This window comes from Hemibagrus wyckioides, linkage group LG14, assembly GCF_019097595.1.
Source record: "Hemibagrus wyckioides isolate EC202008001 linkage group LG14, SWU_Hwy_1.0, whole genome shotgun sequence".
NCBI lineage: Eukaryota > Metazoa > Chordata > Actinopteri > Siluriformes > Bagridae > Hemibagrus > Hemibagrus wyckioides.
Window position 1 is genome coordinate 22,707,900 of NC_080723.1, and position 15,412 is coordinate 22,723,311.

Here is a 15,412-nt window from a genome sequence, read left to right on the forward strand (position 1 = left end):
AATCTTTATCGTTTTAGATACTGCTACTTAAAAAAAAACTTGCTGAATCAATAAATAAAATAAAATCCAGGATTGTGTGATCCAGCAGGGTGTTTAACCAGCCTGAACTGAGCATCCAGCAAATACTACAGCAAAGCCTTAAGACAAGCAAAAAACTCTCACGGCTCAGAGTAGGTCTATTTTTCTAAAGATGAATCACCTCAGTTCTGTAGGAGAGCCATGGTGGCTTGCAGTTGACCACATGTTATTTTGCAGGCTGCAGACCACAGACTAGCTTCACTGAGAAATGTTTTATCTGTTAGTTCCCTTTTTTCTTTCTGGTCTGATTAGTGAACTAATCACATCTATTCAGAGTTCAAAATTACATGTAGAAGAAAATGAAGCCCACATTTATAACCATGGACACAGATCGTTCAGGATATTTGTGTGGATCCCCATCATTTACTTCATTTACTCATTTAGTGTCCTGGTCAGAATAATGCCACTAATCTGTATTTGCAAAATCAAACCGAAAAAAAGTGTTTATTAGAAAATTTTAAAAATGAATAACTTGCTATTAAAACCTGTCACTGCACACTCTTAACTCACTAGTCAAATACACCAGTGCAAATAAATATCATGGCATACTGATGTCTTGTTTCTGGCTATAAACTAATTACAGTATGAAAAGATAACTGTTAGCTCCATTTTTAGTTTTTTTTGTGAGCAAAGAATTGTTACTAATTGTAAGAAATCAGTATGGATTACACAACATTTATTCAGCTTTACTACTAAAGTCTTTCCACATGGCAGCCATCTTGGAGCTTCTCTACACCACGCTGGACTGAACCCAAGCTACAAAGAAAACTGACGCCTTCATGAGAGCTTGTCTTGAGTCTAAGCACCAGGTCTATCATTTAGTGTTGCATTTTACTTGTAGTCATCTATTTAAAGGTTTCATTTCCTAGAATGTGGCACATGTGGCTCTGCGATGTGAGCACACTCTCGAGTCATGATGACACTTGGTGAAGGACGGAGTCGATACAGCCGGTGTGGGAGTACACCCCTGAGCACGCTTCCTGTAGGCCTTTCACTGCAAGCGTTGTGAAACTAATACCTCCGACTCCATAACTAACACCTGTTGCAGACGTCTTAGAGAGACGAGGGCTAATCCCCGAGAGCCGCCCCAGACTTCTGGTAAAGATACATCATACATGGCTGCACACAGAGAGACCGATTCTCATTAACAATTAATTAACATTTCTCTTTTAATTAATAAACATCTACATTACATTTAAATGTTTTAACTATAAATACAAGTAGAAACACTCTGTACTGCTATACATACATCTATCTATCCATCCATCCATCCATCCATTTATCTCTCTATCGATCTGTAGTTCATTGATCCATGATCTTTTTAAAATAAAAATAAAATAAGCTGCATTTTGTTTACTCTGACCCCTTTTCCTACATCAAGCTAAGTAATAAAAGTGGAAATTATGACATCATATCTATGGAAATAATGATATGGAAATTATAAATTAAATAATATAAATGAATTAATTATAATTTAAATTTATAATTAAAATTTAATATGGAATTTATTTTATTATGGAAATTATTTTTAAACAAATGCTGCATTTTTTCTGTTTATTCAGGGATCCTGGATAGGTGTTGATGTTTTTTATTTATTTTCTTTGTTTTAACCTGTTTCATTTATTTATTTATTGTGTTCAGATCTGTCTGTAGAAAACAGAGACTGAACATTTCATGGCTGATTATAAAAGATAAAAGGACCTTGTGTGCATTGTGTTGTTCCTTTTAAGACCTGTCCTTTTAACACCAGCTGGAAAATAAAGAGTCTGAACATCTGAACATGCCTTCATGCTCTAAACTTGCCCAGCAGCGATGTGATTCGACGTCCGAGTCAGAGCCATGACTTGAACAGCTTTGTACACAGCTGAGTGGCTCTCAGGCAGGATCGGATCTGCTTACCTTTCCATTGATGGCCGCTTTCTTTCAGTCGGAATGTCGCGTTCCTGCTGCAGCTTTCTGTGATTCCTCCAGCTGAGGGGGAAAAAATACAAATCCGAAAAAGACTCTGATGAGTAGAGTGTGTGTAGAGTGTGTAGTGTGTGAAGAGTGTATAGAGTGTGTAGTGTGTATAGAGTATGTAGTGTGTGTAGAGTGTGTAGTGTGTGTGTAGAGTGTGTAGAAGCTCAAGGTCATAAAGAGTCACTGTGTTATAATTAGTGCAGATGAAATCCCATCACCACACACACACACACACATGCTTCTTGACAGCAAACACCACACATACACACACACACACACACACATACATATACACGTATATATATATATATATATATATATATATATATATATATATATGTGCGTATATATATGTGCGTATATATATGTGCGTATATATATGCATATTGTGCTCAGACCATACGCAGCACACTGCATCAAATTGGTCTGCATAGCTGTCGCCCCAGAAGGAAGCCTCTACTTAAGATGATGTGCAAGAAAGCCTGCATACAGTCTGCTGAAAATAAGCAGACTAGGCACATGGTCAGAACCATGTCCTGTGGTCCGATGAGACCAAGATAAACTTATTTGGTTCAGATGGTGTCAAGCGTGTGTGGCGGCAACCAGGTGAGGAGTACAAAGACAAGTGTGTCTTGCCTACAGTCAAGCATGGTGGTGGGAGTGTCATGGTCTGGGCCTGCATGAGTGCTGCCGGCATTGGGGAGCTACAGTTCACTGAGGGAACCATGAATGCTAACATGTACTGTGGCATACTGAAGCAGAGCATGATCCCCTCCCTTCAGAGACGGGGCCGCAGGGCAGTATTCCAACATGATAACGACCCCAAACACACCTCCAAGACAACGACTGCCTTACTAAAGAAGCTGATGGTAAAGGTGATGGACTGGCCAAGCATGTCTCCAGACCTAAACCCTAAAGTGGGGGAGTGCAGGGTCACCAACATCCACCAGCTCTGTGATGTCATCATGGAGGAGTGGAAGAGGACTCCAGTGTCAACCTGTGAAGCTCTGGTGTACTCCATGCCCAAGAGGGTTAAGGCAGTGCTGGAAAATAATGGTGGCCACAAAAAATATTGACACTTTGGGCCCAATTTGGACATTTCCTCTTAGGGGTATAGTCACTTTTGTTGCCAAAGGTTTAGACATTAATGGCTGTGTGTTGAGTTATTTTGAGGGGACAGTAAATTTACACTGTTATACAGGCTGGACACTCACTACTGTACATTGTAGCAGAGTGTCATTTCTTCAGTGTTGTCACATGAAAAGATATTTACAAAAATGTGAGGGGTGTACTCAGTTTTGTGAGATACTGTATATACACACACACAAACACCCCCCCCACACACACACACACCCACACATACGTTTCTGCTGAATGTTCTGATGGACTGTCAGCTCTATTAAGATGATTTATCTCAATCAGCAGTGGTATGTGTTCCAGATGAAGTGTTTCTGAACACTGAGTCTTCACTCATCTGAGACTGTGCTACACAACAGCAGGAGCACAGACTACACCATGGAGCTTTTTCACTACTTCTACCACTTCAATCACAACCACAATCTGATGACCAAACATCTAAAAACATCAGATCATACTGGAGATAATTAGATGCAGGGCCGAGTACAGGGTGTCTGAGAAGGAAGTGTGAGAAATGATAAATTATACACTGATCAGCCATAACATTATGACCACCTGCCGAATATTGTGTTGGTCCCCCTTTTGCTGCCCTGTCCTGTCCTGCACTGTGTATTCTGACCCCTTTCTATCAGAACCAGCAATCTGAGCAACAGTAGCTCGTCTGTTGGATCGGATCACACAGGTCAGCCTTTGCTCCCCACATGCATCAGTGAGCCTTGACCGCCCATGACCCTGTTGCCGGTTCACCACTGTTCCTTCCTTGGACCACTTTTGATAGATACTGACCACTGCAGACCGGGAACACCCCACAAGAGCTGCAGTTTTGGAGATGCTCTAATCCAGTCGTCTATCCGCCATCACAATTTGGCCCTTCGTCAAACTCATTCAAATCCTTACGCTTGTCCATCTCAGTCTATCTGTCCCTCTATCTGTCTAACAGTCCATCTGTCTGTCTCTCAATCTGTTTGTCTCTCAGTCTATCTGCCTGTCTATCTGTCTCACAGCCTATCTATCTATCTATCTATCTATCTATCTATCTATCTATCTATCTATCTATCTGTTTCACAGTCTATCTGTCTGTCTCTCAATCTATCTGCCTATCTATTTGTCTCACAGTCTGTCTGTCTCTTTCTCTCTCCATCTATCTATCTGTCTGTCTATCTGTCTCACAGACTTACGCTCACCCAAATCCTTACGCTTGTCCATTTTTCCTGCTTCTAACACATCAACCTTGAGGACAAAATGTTGACTTGCTGCCTAATATATCCCACCCACTAACAGGTGCCATGATGAGGAGATCATCGGTCTTATTCAGTGGTCATAATGTTATGGCTGATCGGTGTATTACCCACTACTATAGGGCATGTCTTCTTGAATGCAGCTGCTACGCTAGATGAGATATAATCATGATGATTTGTATTCCAGAGGCAGACATTATATTGTTTGGGGCCTTATGAGGGAAATCCAGTAGCTAAAATAATTAATTCAGGTAATAAAGTTAATTCATGATGGTAATAACATTGCTTTGTGCAGGACTTATGTGTTATAACACACTTAATTACACTTTCACAGAGTGAAAAAGAAACACCCTTGTCTGGTTGAAAATAGAAATGTCAACATGTGGGTTTACTGATCGCTTAGTGTGTGTGTCTGTGTGTGTGTGTGTGTGTGTGTGTGTGAGGAGAACAAGAAATGCCCTCTGTCTTATAGTAACACAGGCTACTGGAACTGACTCTGCCTTTAACTCCTGTTATCTAGTCTCTAAACAAACAATGCTGATTTTTATCTGAGGTTTCCAGTAAATCACTCACACACACACACACACTCACACACACACACACACACACACACACTCACACACACACACACACACTCACACACACACACACACTGACCCGGCTGATCAGAGATGTTGATACTCTGTACCCTGAACTCTAATGTGGTCAATAATAGAATGTTTATTCAAAAGAATTTTTTTCCAAAATTTTTAAACTGGGTAGAAGTCATTCTGAGAATTTTGTCAGCATTAATGTACAAAATAAAAACAGCACTGGGTTTGTAAATGTCACGTTCAGAGGCCTGTGGTTTTCTTAAATTAGATTAATTGAAAATGTGGGTTTATTTAAGTAAGATCAAGATATGATGTCCAGAGAGAGAGAGAGAGAGAGAGAGAGAGAGAGAAAGAAAGAGAGAGAGATGGTAAGAGACGGGGTGTTGAAGAAAACAGAGAGACACAGAATGAGAAAGTGACAGAAAGAAAGAGTGAGAGAATGGGAGAAGCAGAGAAAGAACAGAGGGAGCCAGGAAGAGAGAGAGAGAGAGATGTAGTAGCTCTGTACAAAGAAAACAAGGAAACAAACAGCAAACCAAATCAACTGGGAAGTTCCAGCCGTGTCTATAACTAACCCAATGTGCTTGATAATATAATGGACTTGTAAAGATCAAAATAACAGGAAAAAACCTGATCTAGCAACCATCTATCTGTTTTCTGTACCACTTATCCAACACAGAGTCTATCAGCCTACAAGACATGTCTTTGGACTGGGGAGGAAACTGGAGAACCCAGAGGAAACCCTTAAAGTATGGGGAGAACATGCAAACACCACACACACACACACACACACACACACACTTAGGGCGGAGGTGTGAATCAAACCCCCAACCTTGGAGGTGAGAGGTAAACCTGCTCATCACTAAGCTTCCATACCCCCCTGGTATGGAACCACAGAGCTGTATATAAAGGAAAAGACTGTAAATGGGCTTAGAAGAGAACCTTGTGGGACGCCATATCGAATATGCTAATCCTTACAAGTCATTCTGCTATTTAAGATCCAGACAACCAGGCAACAACTTTGCTAAACCTAATAAACCATTAAAATTAGCCTGTGTGTGGAAAAAGGTGTACTGTACTATACGCTTAAAAGTTTGTGCACCCCTGAACATCACACCCACATCTTGTTAATTATTTCTCCAAGGAATATGATTGATTCAAACCGGATCATTTTTGATCATCTGAATTATAGATATTATAGCTAGTTATAGCTAGAATTATAGCTAGTTGTAGAGCTCGTAGCTGTACATATTGCACTTGATCATTAGGTCACATGACTTTAACGTGTGTGTAGGTTTTACCTGTGATAGGAAAAGTGTAGTCGATTTATGAGGAACGTGTGTTTTATTAGCAAGGATTTATAATTATCACAGATAAACAATTGAACAGTTAAAGTTAAGGGCCTTACTCAAGGGCCCAGTGTCTTTCCCCTAGTGCTAGCACTGACCTGACATACTGACTGTCCCTGAACAGTGAAATTTACAGATTTATAGTCAGTGTTTAACCTCTTAATGCGTCCATATCGATTGATACTACCATAAACTCCTTTAATTCAGTAAAGCTTTATTTTATTCACTGTTCATGCTGCATCCTCAAAACTCAGGCTTGGTTTAAACAAAGGAAGTGGTAGAAGTGGTAGCAGAGTGGTTAAGGTGTTGGACTACCCATTAGAAGGTTTTGAGCTACCAAGCTGCCACTCTTGGGCCCTTAACCCTCAACTGCTCAGTTGTATAAAGAAAAGAGACAGAGAGAGAGAGAGAGAGAGAGAGAGAGAGAAACGTAAGCCACTCAGGATAAAGGTTTCCAACAAATGCTATAAACTGTAAATGGTGGACATAATGGAAATTTAGCAACACATCAATTCTGGTGGGATTTACATCATAATATTTACAAACCCATAAATACAAGGTCTGCTAAAAATGATTCATAAGAAATTTGGACTGAAATCTCAGTCACTCAGGCTAGTAATGATGCTATCCCACTTATCCCACATGTAAACTCTAATCCAGTCTGAAAAACTTGTGCTTGAGGTGAATCCACAGCTAGTTTACAGGAGATAAAAAGGCATGAAGAATCAGCTCAGAATCACTGCTGCATTACAGAGTCTTATAATCTGCATCAAATCTGTTAAAATGTCTGTTTTGAAGCTGAGATCAACAATATGGTAGAAATTATTCTAAGCATTATGACAGAGAGAGTAAGAATTAGTCATCTTACCTGCGCTGCCTCGAGGAACCAAGGCGAGAAAGTGAAATTAAAAGTATTTGAACTCACTTCAAAACACTTCCTTCCCTCTTCTATTGATGTAAAGGATGAAGGGGATTGGCTGAACACATTTAAAGAAAAAGTAGAATAATATTCATCCTGTAGACATGAGAAGAGCTGTAAAAATGAAAGAGGGGAAAACACAAAGGGGGGATTATTTTTTCCTCACTGTGCTGGTGGATTCTGCATTCTGATTGGTCAGAAGGTGTTGATTCATTTTAATCACAGCTCTGATAGCAACACAGCTATTTAAAGGCACTTGTTTTTATACACTATACTGCCATTGTTTTTGGGACACTCCTCCAAATCATTGAATTCAGGTGTTGTTTTTCAGGGGTTGGACTCGGCCCCTTAGTTCCAGTGAAAGGAACTCAATGCTTCAGCTTCATACCAAGACATTTTGGACAATTTCATGCTCTTTGTGGGAACAGTTTGGGGATGACCCCTTCCTGTTCCAACATGACTGTACACCAGTGACCAAAGCAAGGTCCATAAAGACATGGATGAATGAGTTTGGTGTGGAGCAACTTGACCTCAACGCCTCAATGCACATGAATGTAATATGGAGTTGTCCTGCCCTTTGCAGCTATAACAGCTTCAACTCTTCTGGGAAGGCTTTCCACAAGGTTTAGGAGTGTGTTTATGGGAATTTTTGACCGTTCCTCTAGAAGCGCATTTGTGAGGTCAGGCACTGATGTTGGACGAGAAGGTCTGACTCTCAGTCTCTGCTCTAATTCATCCCAAAGGTGTTCTATGGGGTTGAGGTCAGGACTCTGTGCAGGCCAGTCAAGTTTCTCCACACCAAACTCACTTATCCATGTCTTTATGGACCTTGCTTTGGTCACTGGTGTGCAGTCATGTTGGAACAGGAAGGGGTCATCCCCAAACTGTTCCCACAAAGAGCATGAAATTGTCCAAAATGTCTTGGTATGAGGCCGAGCCCCACCCCTGAAAACAACATCTGAATTCGATGATTTGGAGTGGTGTCTCAGAACATTTGGCAATATGGTATACATGATTATTTCTATAGTAACAGCTCATTCACAGCCTTGTGTTTAGAAATCTATCATTGTTGGAAGGAGTCTCCAGTATCTGTGGATGAAACAGTGACTTTTCTGCATGTTTTCAGACATCTTCAGGGCAGAGGAGCTGGTAAAGGAATGCTGTAGTTGCTATAAAATAAGTGAGAACAGGAATGAACTTGTTAAGTAAACATTCCACAGAATTAAATGCCATGCTAATGAAATAAAATAATGAAAATTATAACCAATAATCAACTTTGGGGTAACTTCATCACCTCACAGGTCATTATTAAAACATGTTTTATTCCTCATGTTAAAAAATCATTATTGTCGGTTTCAAAGCCGGACAGTTTTAAATGGGCTTAAAGGCGGGGCAGAACTGATGATATACTGAGTGAACTCAAACACAAGCATTTGCCTAAACTAGTTGAGCTCTACGCTCCTGAAAAACAGGTCTTGGGGTGGGGTCGCTTCATTTCAGATCAAACTCTGCTCCAAGATTCATCTAATTATTTTAACTGATTAAAGATTATGTTGATTAGATTTGTATGAAAGGGTTTGCTCCAGATGGGACAGCTGATTTCACTTTAGTGTTCACAAGCATCACTGCAAAACATTTCACTGGAATCGGTGGCCAGCTGCAGGATAACCAGATCACACAGCAGTACGTGTTTAGTGTTTAATTAAGAGCGTAAATATTTGCTGGAGCGGATCTATTCAGAACTTTTTCTACAGAATAGAATAGAAGGAAATTTTATGCAACAATACAGATTGTGGAATAATGAAATCAGCTTCACAAACATCATCAGCAAACAAACAGTGGAGCTGGCGAGGAACTAAACTACCAAAAATAGAGGAAGAAGATGGATGAAACCATCAGTGTTAATTGTATTCTAATTATGTACTAATTATCAGTGGAATTAATATGTTTTACTGGAAGTAAAGAAGACGAGATGGAGTAGTCAACATGGCTGAACATGGTAGCTGGAGTAGGAGCTCATAAACCTCATTTTAGCTGGAGTAGGAGCTTGTAGAACCCAATATTACAGGAGTAAGAACATGTAGACAATACACTGCAGGATAAGGAACTTATAGACCTCAACACAACTGAAGTAGGAGCTTCAAGACTTCAATATAGCTGGAGTAGGAACTTGTAGACCTCAGTACAGCTGGAGTAGGAACTTGTAGAACCCAATATTACAGGAGTAAGAGCATGTAGACATAAACATTGCAGGATTAGGAGCTTATAGATCTCAGTATGTCTGGTGTAGGATCTTGTAGATGTCAGTATGGCTTTAGTTGGAGCCTGTAGACCTCAATACAGCTGGAATAGGATCATGTAGACATATTTTTATCTGGAGTAGGAGCATGTAGACCCCAATATAACTGAAGTAGGAGCATGTAGACCTCAATATAGCTGGTGTAGGAGCTTGTAGACCTCAATATAGCTGGTGTAGGAGCTTGTAGACCTCAATATAGCTGGTGTAGGGGCTTGTAGACCTCAATATACACTATATTGCCAAAAGTATTCGCTCACCTGCCTTGACTCGCATATGAACTTAAGTGACATCCCATTCCTAATCCATAGGGTTCAATATGATGTCGGTCCACCCTTTGCAGCTATAACAGCTTCAACTCTTCTGGGAAGGCTGTCCACAAGGTTTAGTGTGTTTATGGGAATTTTTGACCATTCTTCCAGAAGCGCATTTGTGAGGTCACACACTGATGTTGGACGAGAAGGCCTGGCTCTCAGTCTCCGCTCTAATTCATCCCAAAGGTGTTCTATCGGGTTGAGGTCAGTCAAGTTCATCCACACCAGACTCTGTCATCCATGTCTTTATGGACCTTGCTTTGTGCACTGGTGCACAGTCATGTTGGAAATGGAAGGGGCCAGCTCCAAACTGTTCCCACAAAGTTGGGAGCATGGAATTGTCCAAAATGTCTTGGTATGCTGAAGCATTCAGAGTTCCTTTCACTGGAACTAAGGGGCCAAGCCCAGCTCCTGAAAAACAACCCCACACCATAATCCCCCCTCCACCAAACTTTACACTTGGCACAATGCAGTCAGACAAGTACCGTTCTCCTGGCAACCGCCAAACCCAGACTCATCCATCAGATTGCCAGATGGAGAAGCACGATTCGTCACTCCAGATAACGCGTCTCCACTGCTCTAGAGTCCAGTGGCGGCGTGCTTTACACCACTGCATCCAACGCTTTGCATTGCACTTGGTGATGTATGGCTTGGATGCAGCTGCTCGGCCATGGAAACCCATTCCATGAAGCTCTCTGCGCACTGTTCTTGAGCTAATCTGAAGCCCACATGAAGTTTGGAGGTCTGTAGTGATTGACTCTGCAGAAAGTTGGCGACCTCTTCGCACTATGCGCCTCAGCATCCGCTGACCCTGCTCTGTCAGTTTACGTGGCCTACCACTTCGTGGCTGAGTTTCTGTCGTTCCCAAACACTTCCACGTTCTTATAATACAGCTGACAGTTGACTGTGGAATATTTAGGAGCGAGGAAATTTCACGACTGGATTTGTTGCACAGGTGGCATCCTATCACAGTTCCACGCTGGAATTCACTGAGCTCCTGAGAGCGACCCATTCTTTCACAAATGTTTGTAAAAACAGTCTGCATGCCTAGGTGCTTGATTTTATACACCTGTGGCCATGGAAGTGATTGGAACACCTGATTCTGATTATTTGGATGGGTGAGTGAATACTTTTGGCAATATATTGTAGCTGGAGTAGGAGCTTGTAGACTTCATTATAGCTAGCATAGGAGCTTACAGACCTCAATATTACAGGAGTAAGAGTATGTAGACAAAAATATTGCAGGATCAGGAGCTTGTAGACCTCAATATGGTAAGATTAAGAAGATGTAGACCTCAATATGGTTGGAACAAGACCTTGAAGTTCTCTGGAAGGCAGGGTTAGGAGCTTGTAGATCTCAATATGTTTGGAGCAGTAGTTATTAAACCTCAGTATGGCTGGAGCAAGAGCTTGTTAGCCTAATTCTGACTTAAAAATAAACTCACCTTTAATATACACAGATATAACCTATTTAAAAAGGGATTGTAGACAACTGACAGAATAATACATTTACACCAGAAGTCAATTATTTAATTCTGAATAGTTATAAAACGTTTGTTCCTGCCGTGTCATGAACACACAAATTAAATAGTTGACTTTGCTCTTGAGGAACAACGGAGACCGGGGACAGGTCTATCCAGTATGTCGAAGCCAGTATGCAAATGATATGTGTGTGAGGCAAGCTTACAGGAAACAACCTGCTACACAGGAATTATACAACAGTATTACATCACAGAGGGATATTTAAGTAAGTTGTCTTTTTTTGTCATATATAGATTACTGCAAGGTAAAATTCCTTCCTTGCTTTTCCGATCCTTGAGGGGTTAGAGCACATGGAGGAATGGGGTGGGTCAGGGGCCTCTGTAGGGCCCAGCAGTGGCAGCTTGGTGGTGCTGGGGCTTGAACCCTGATCTTCCAGTCAATGACCCAGAGCCTTAACCACTTGAGCTACCACTACCTCCATATAATTCTTGTTTCTTTTTTTGCACCAGAAAACATGCTCCTCGAAGCTTAGCTCATGGCTAACATAGCAGAGTGACTTAACAGTATTACAGCGAAATATCCATGCTATACATCTTATAGAGAAATTAATTCCAAAACTAGCAAACCTACTAACTAGCGAACTAGCTGTGCATCAATAGCAGAACATAAATAGCATTATTAGCCATTACATTTTATCCATCCATTTTCTATACCCACTTTATTCCTAATTAGGGTCACGGGGATCTGCTGGAGCCTATCCCAGCACATATTGGGCAGAAGTCAGGGGTACACCCTGGACAGGTCACCAGTCCATCACAGGGCCACACATATAGACAGACAACCACACACACTCACTCCTATGGGCAATTTAGAATTACCAATCAGGCTAATGTACATGTTTGTGGACTGTGGGAGGAAACCGGAGTACCCGGAGTAAACCCACGCAGGCACAGGGAGAACATGCAAACTCCACACAGAAAGGCCCCTGCCTGTTCAAACCCAGGACCTTCTTGCTGTGAGGCAACAGTGCTAAAGAATTTCAGTACACAGCGCCGTATTCAGGCCTTATTTGAATCCTGTTAGTGAGCTCAGTCCCAGAGGCTGGTGTTAGAAACCTTCTACTGAGGGAGGATTTGCTTAAAACAATAATAATAAAATAACAGACAGGATGGCAGCAGAGGATTGTGGGTTGGAGTGAAGGATTCCTGTGGGATTCACTTCCATGTAACATGATGCAGAATATAAATTTGTGTAAACTGAGACAGTCATAAACACACTTCACACACACACATACACTCATCACTCACACACACACACACACACACTCACACACTTACCCATTTAGACACACACTCACACATGCAAACACACACACACACCCATTCACACACAGACATGAACCCCCACCCCCCACCCCCCACCCCCCACACACACACTGAAACAAAATCAGACTTGGGGGGTTTTTATGGCTGCAACCAAGACAACATGACAACAAACACATGCACTAAGCTGTCTCTGACCTTTAATGTGTGTGTGTGTGTGCAGTGTTTATGGTGATGAAGGAGATCCTGTTGAAACTTCTAGACTCTGAGGCTCGCAGTTACACAGCACAGCTTTTATACCAATGGTTGGTTTATTCATTTATTTGTTTATTTGCATGACTGTAAAGTAAGGCCACTTGTTATCATATTTATATATCTGTGTCAATCTGCTTATGGCTCCAAATATCTGTGTTCGTGTTTAATACTGTAACGCAGGTTTGGGGCATGGCCTAAACACAGGTTTGGGGCGTGGCCTGTTCCTCCACCTCAGCTACATCACTCCAGAGCTCTTGATTAAATCTGTTTCTCTATTTCACTGAAAGATAAACACAGAATCCACACGATTCCCGAGCTGAGGACGCTGTACCTGTGTTTTAATGACCTGTGCCTCGTGAGTTCTCCCCTGAGCAGCGGTCAGATATGAAAACACCTTCCGCAGCAGAGCATGTGTATCGTGGTGTTTGTGTTCAGAGCTGGACACCACACACACACACACACACACACACACAGAGGTGGGTAGAGTATCCAAAATCTGTACTCAAGTAAAAGTACAAGTACTTATAGAAATATTTACTAAAGTAAAAGTAACAATCTTAATAGTTACTTGAGTAAGAGTAAAAAAGTATCGGATGAAAAAACTACTCATGTAGCTAGTATGCAGAGTTAACCCACGTAAAGCTGCTGGACCAGACAACATTCCTGGCAGAGTGCTCAGGGAATGTGCAGAACAGCTAGTAGATGTCTTCACGGACATCTTCAACATCTCCCTGAGCAGCGCCTTCGTCCCAACGTGCCTAAAGTCGACCACCATCATCCCCGTTCCGAAGAAGTCTCCAGTGTCCTGTCTCAATGACTACCGTCCTGTTGCACTCACACCCATCATCATGAAGTGCTTCGAGAGGCTCGTCATGAGACATATTAAGAACCTGCTGCCACCTTCATTCGACCCCATGCAGTTCGCGTATAGTCCAAACCGCTCCACAGACGATGCCATCAGCACAACCCTCCATCTGGCCCTCACACACCTGGACAACAAAGACACTTACCTACGAATGCTGTTCATTGACTTCAGTTCAGCATTCAACACGATCATTCCTCAGCACTTGATGGAGAAGCTGAGTCTGCTGGGCATCAACACCTCCCTCTGCAATTGGATCCTGGATTTCCTGACTGGGAGACCTCAGTCAGTCCGGATCGGGAACAGCATCTCCAGCACCACCACACTGAACACTGGAGCTCCTCAGGGCTGTGTGCTCAGTCCACTCCTGTTCACTCTGCTGACTCACGACTGTGCAGCAATGCACAGCTCTAATCATATCATCAAGTTCGCCGATGACACGACCGTGGTGGGTCTCATCAGCAAGAACGACAAGTCAGCGTATAGAGAGGAGATGCAACAACTAGCAGCCTGGTGTAAAGTTAATAACCTGTCTCTGAACGTCGACAAGACTAAAGAGATGGTTGTTGACATCAGGAGAACAAAGAGTGACCATTCTCCACTGAACATCGATGGGTCCATCGTGGAGATTGTCAAGAGCACCAAATTCCTTGGTGTCCACCTGGCGGAGGACCTCACCTGGTCACTCAACACCACCTCCATCACCAGGAAAGCCCAGCAGCGTCTCTACTTCCTGCGAAGGCTGAGGAAGGCTCATCTTCCACCTCCCATCCTGACCACCTTCTACAGAGGGACCATCGAGAGCATCCTGAGCAGCTGCATCACTGCCTGGTTTGGGAACTGCACCGTCTCGGATTGCAAGACCCTTCAGCGGATAGTGAGGACAGCTGAGAAGATCATCGGAGTCTCTCTTCCCTCTATCACAGACATTTACTCCACACGCTGCATCTGCAGAGCTAACAGCATTGTAGATGATCCTACACATCCCTCACATACACTCTTCACCCTTCTGCAATCCGGAAAGAGGTACCGAAGCATTCGGATCCACACAACCAGACTGCTGAACAGTTTCTTCCCTCAGGCAATCAGGTATCTCAACAGAGAACTGAGCTGAACTGATCACACTGTGTGATCTCCAGTGTCACTGGATCACAAGGTGTTTTTCTTACAGTTAACTCTGTCTTTATTTTCACATTCACACACACACTTGTCAGCATCTGCATTTAAACAAGCTAACAGGGAACAAAACTAATAAACTGATTATTTTAAAATCTCATATTAATTATTAACATTTGACAGTAACGGAGGAATGCCGCCAAACGTAGTGAAGTAAAAGTAATTTTTTTCACTAAAAATGTACTTGAGTAAGAGTAAAAGTACACATCTTTAAAAATACTCTAAAAGTACAATTACCCAAAAAATTTACTCAAGTAAATGTAACGAAGTAAATGTCTCTCTCTCTCTCTCTCTCTCTCTCTCTCTGTAACTGGAGCAGTTAGATCTGATCTGAAGCTCTACACAAACACTGACACAACACAGAGACAAGCAGCTTATCAGTGAGGTCAGGACATGGAGGGACAGGAAGGAAGTGGAGACCCTAGCTGCAGT

The 15,412-nt window shown here is 42.1% G+C and overlaps 1 protein-coding gene across 1 annotated transcript in view; it reads right to left on the reverse strand.

Moving 5' to 3' along the window:
- thrap3b (thyroid hormone receptor associated protein 3b) overlaps positions 1–2,059 on the reverse strand; it is a 20,708-nt gene extending 18,649 nt beyond the window's left edge. Inside the window, exon 1 of the mRNA XM_058408032.1 lies at positions 1,978–2,059. Coding sequence (XP_058264015.1) covers positions 1,978–1,985 — 8 coding nt within the window. The 5' untranslated portion in view covers positions 1,986–2,059. The remainder of the gene's footprint in view (positions 1–1,977) is intronic.
- Between the last annotated feature and the right edge of the window lie 13,353 nt (positions 2,060–15,412).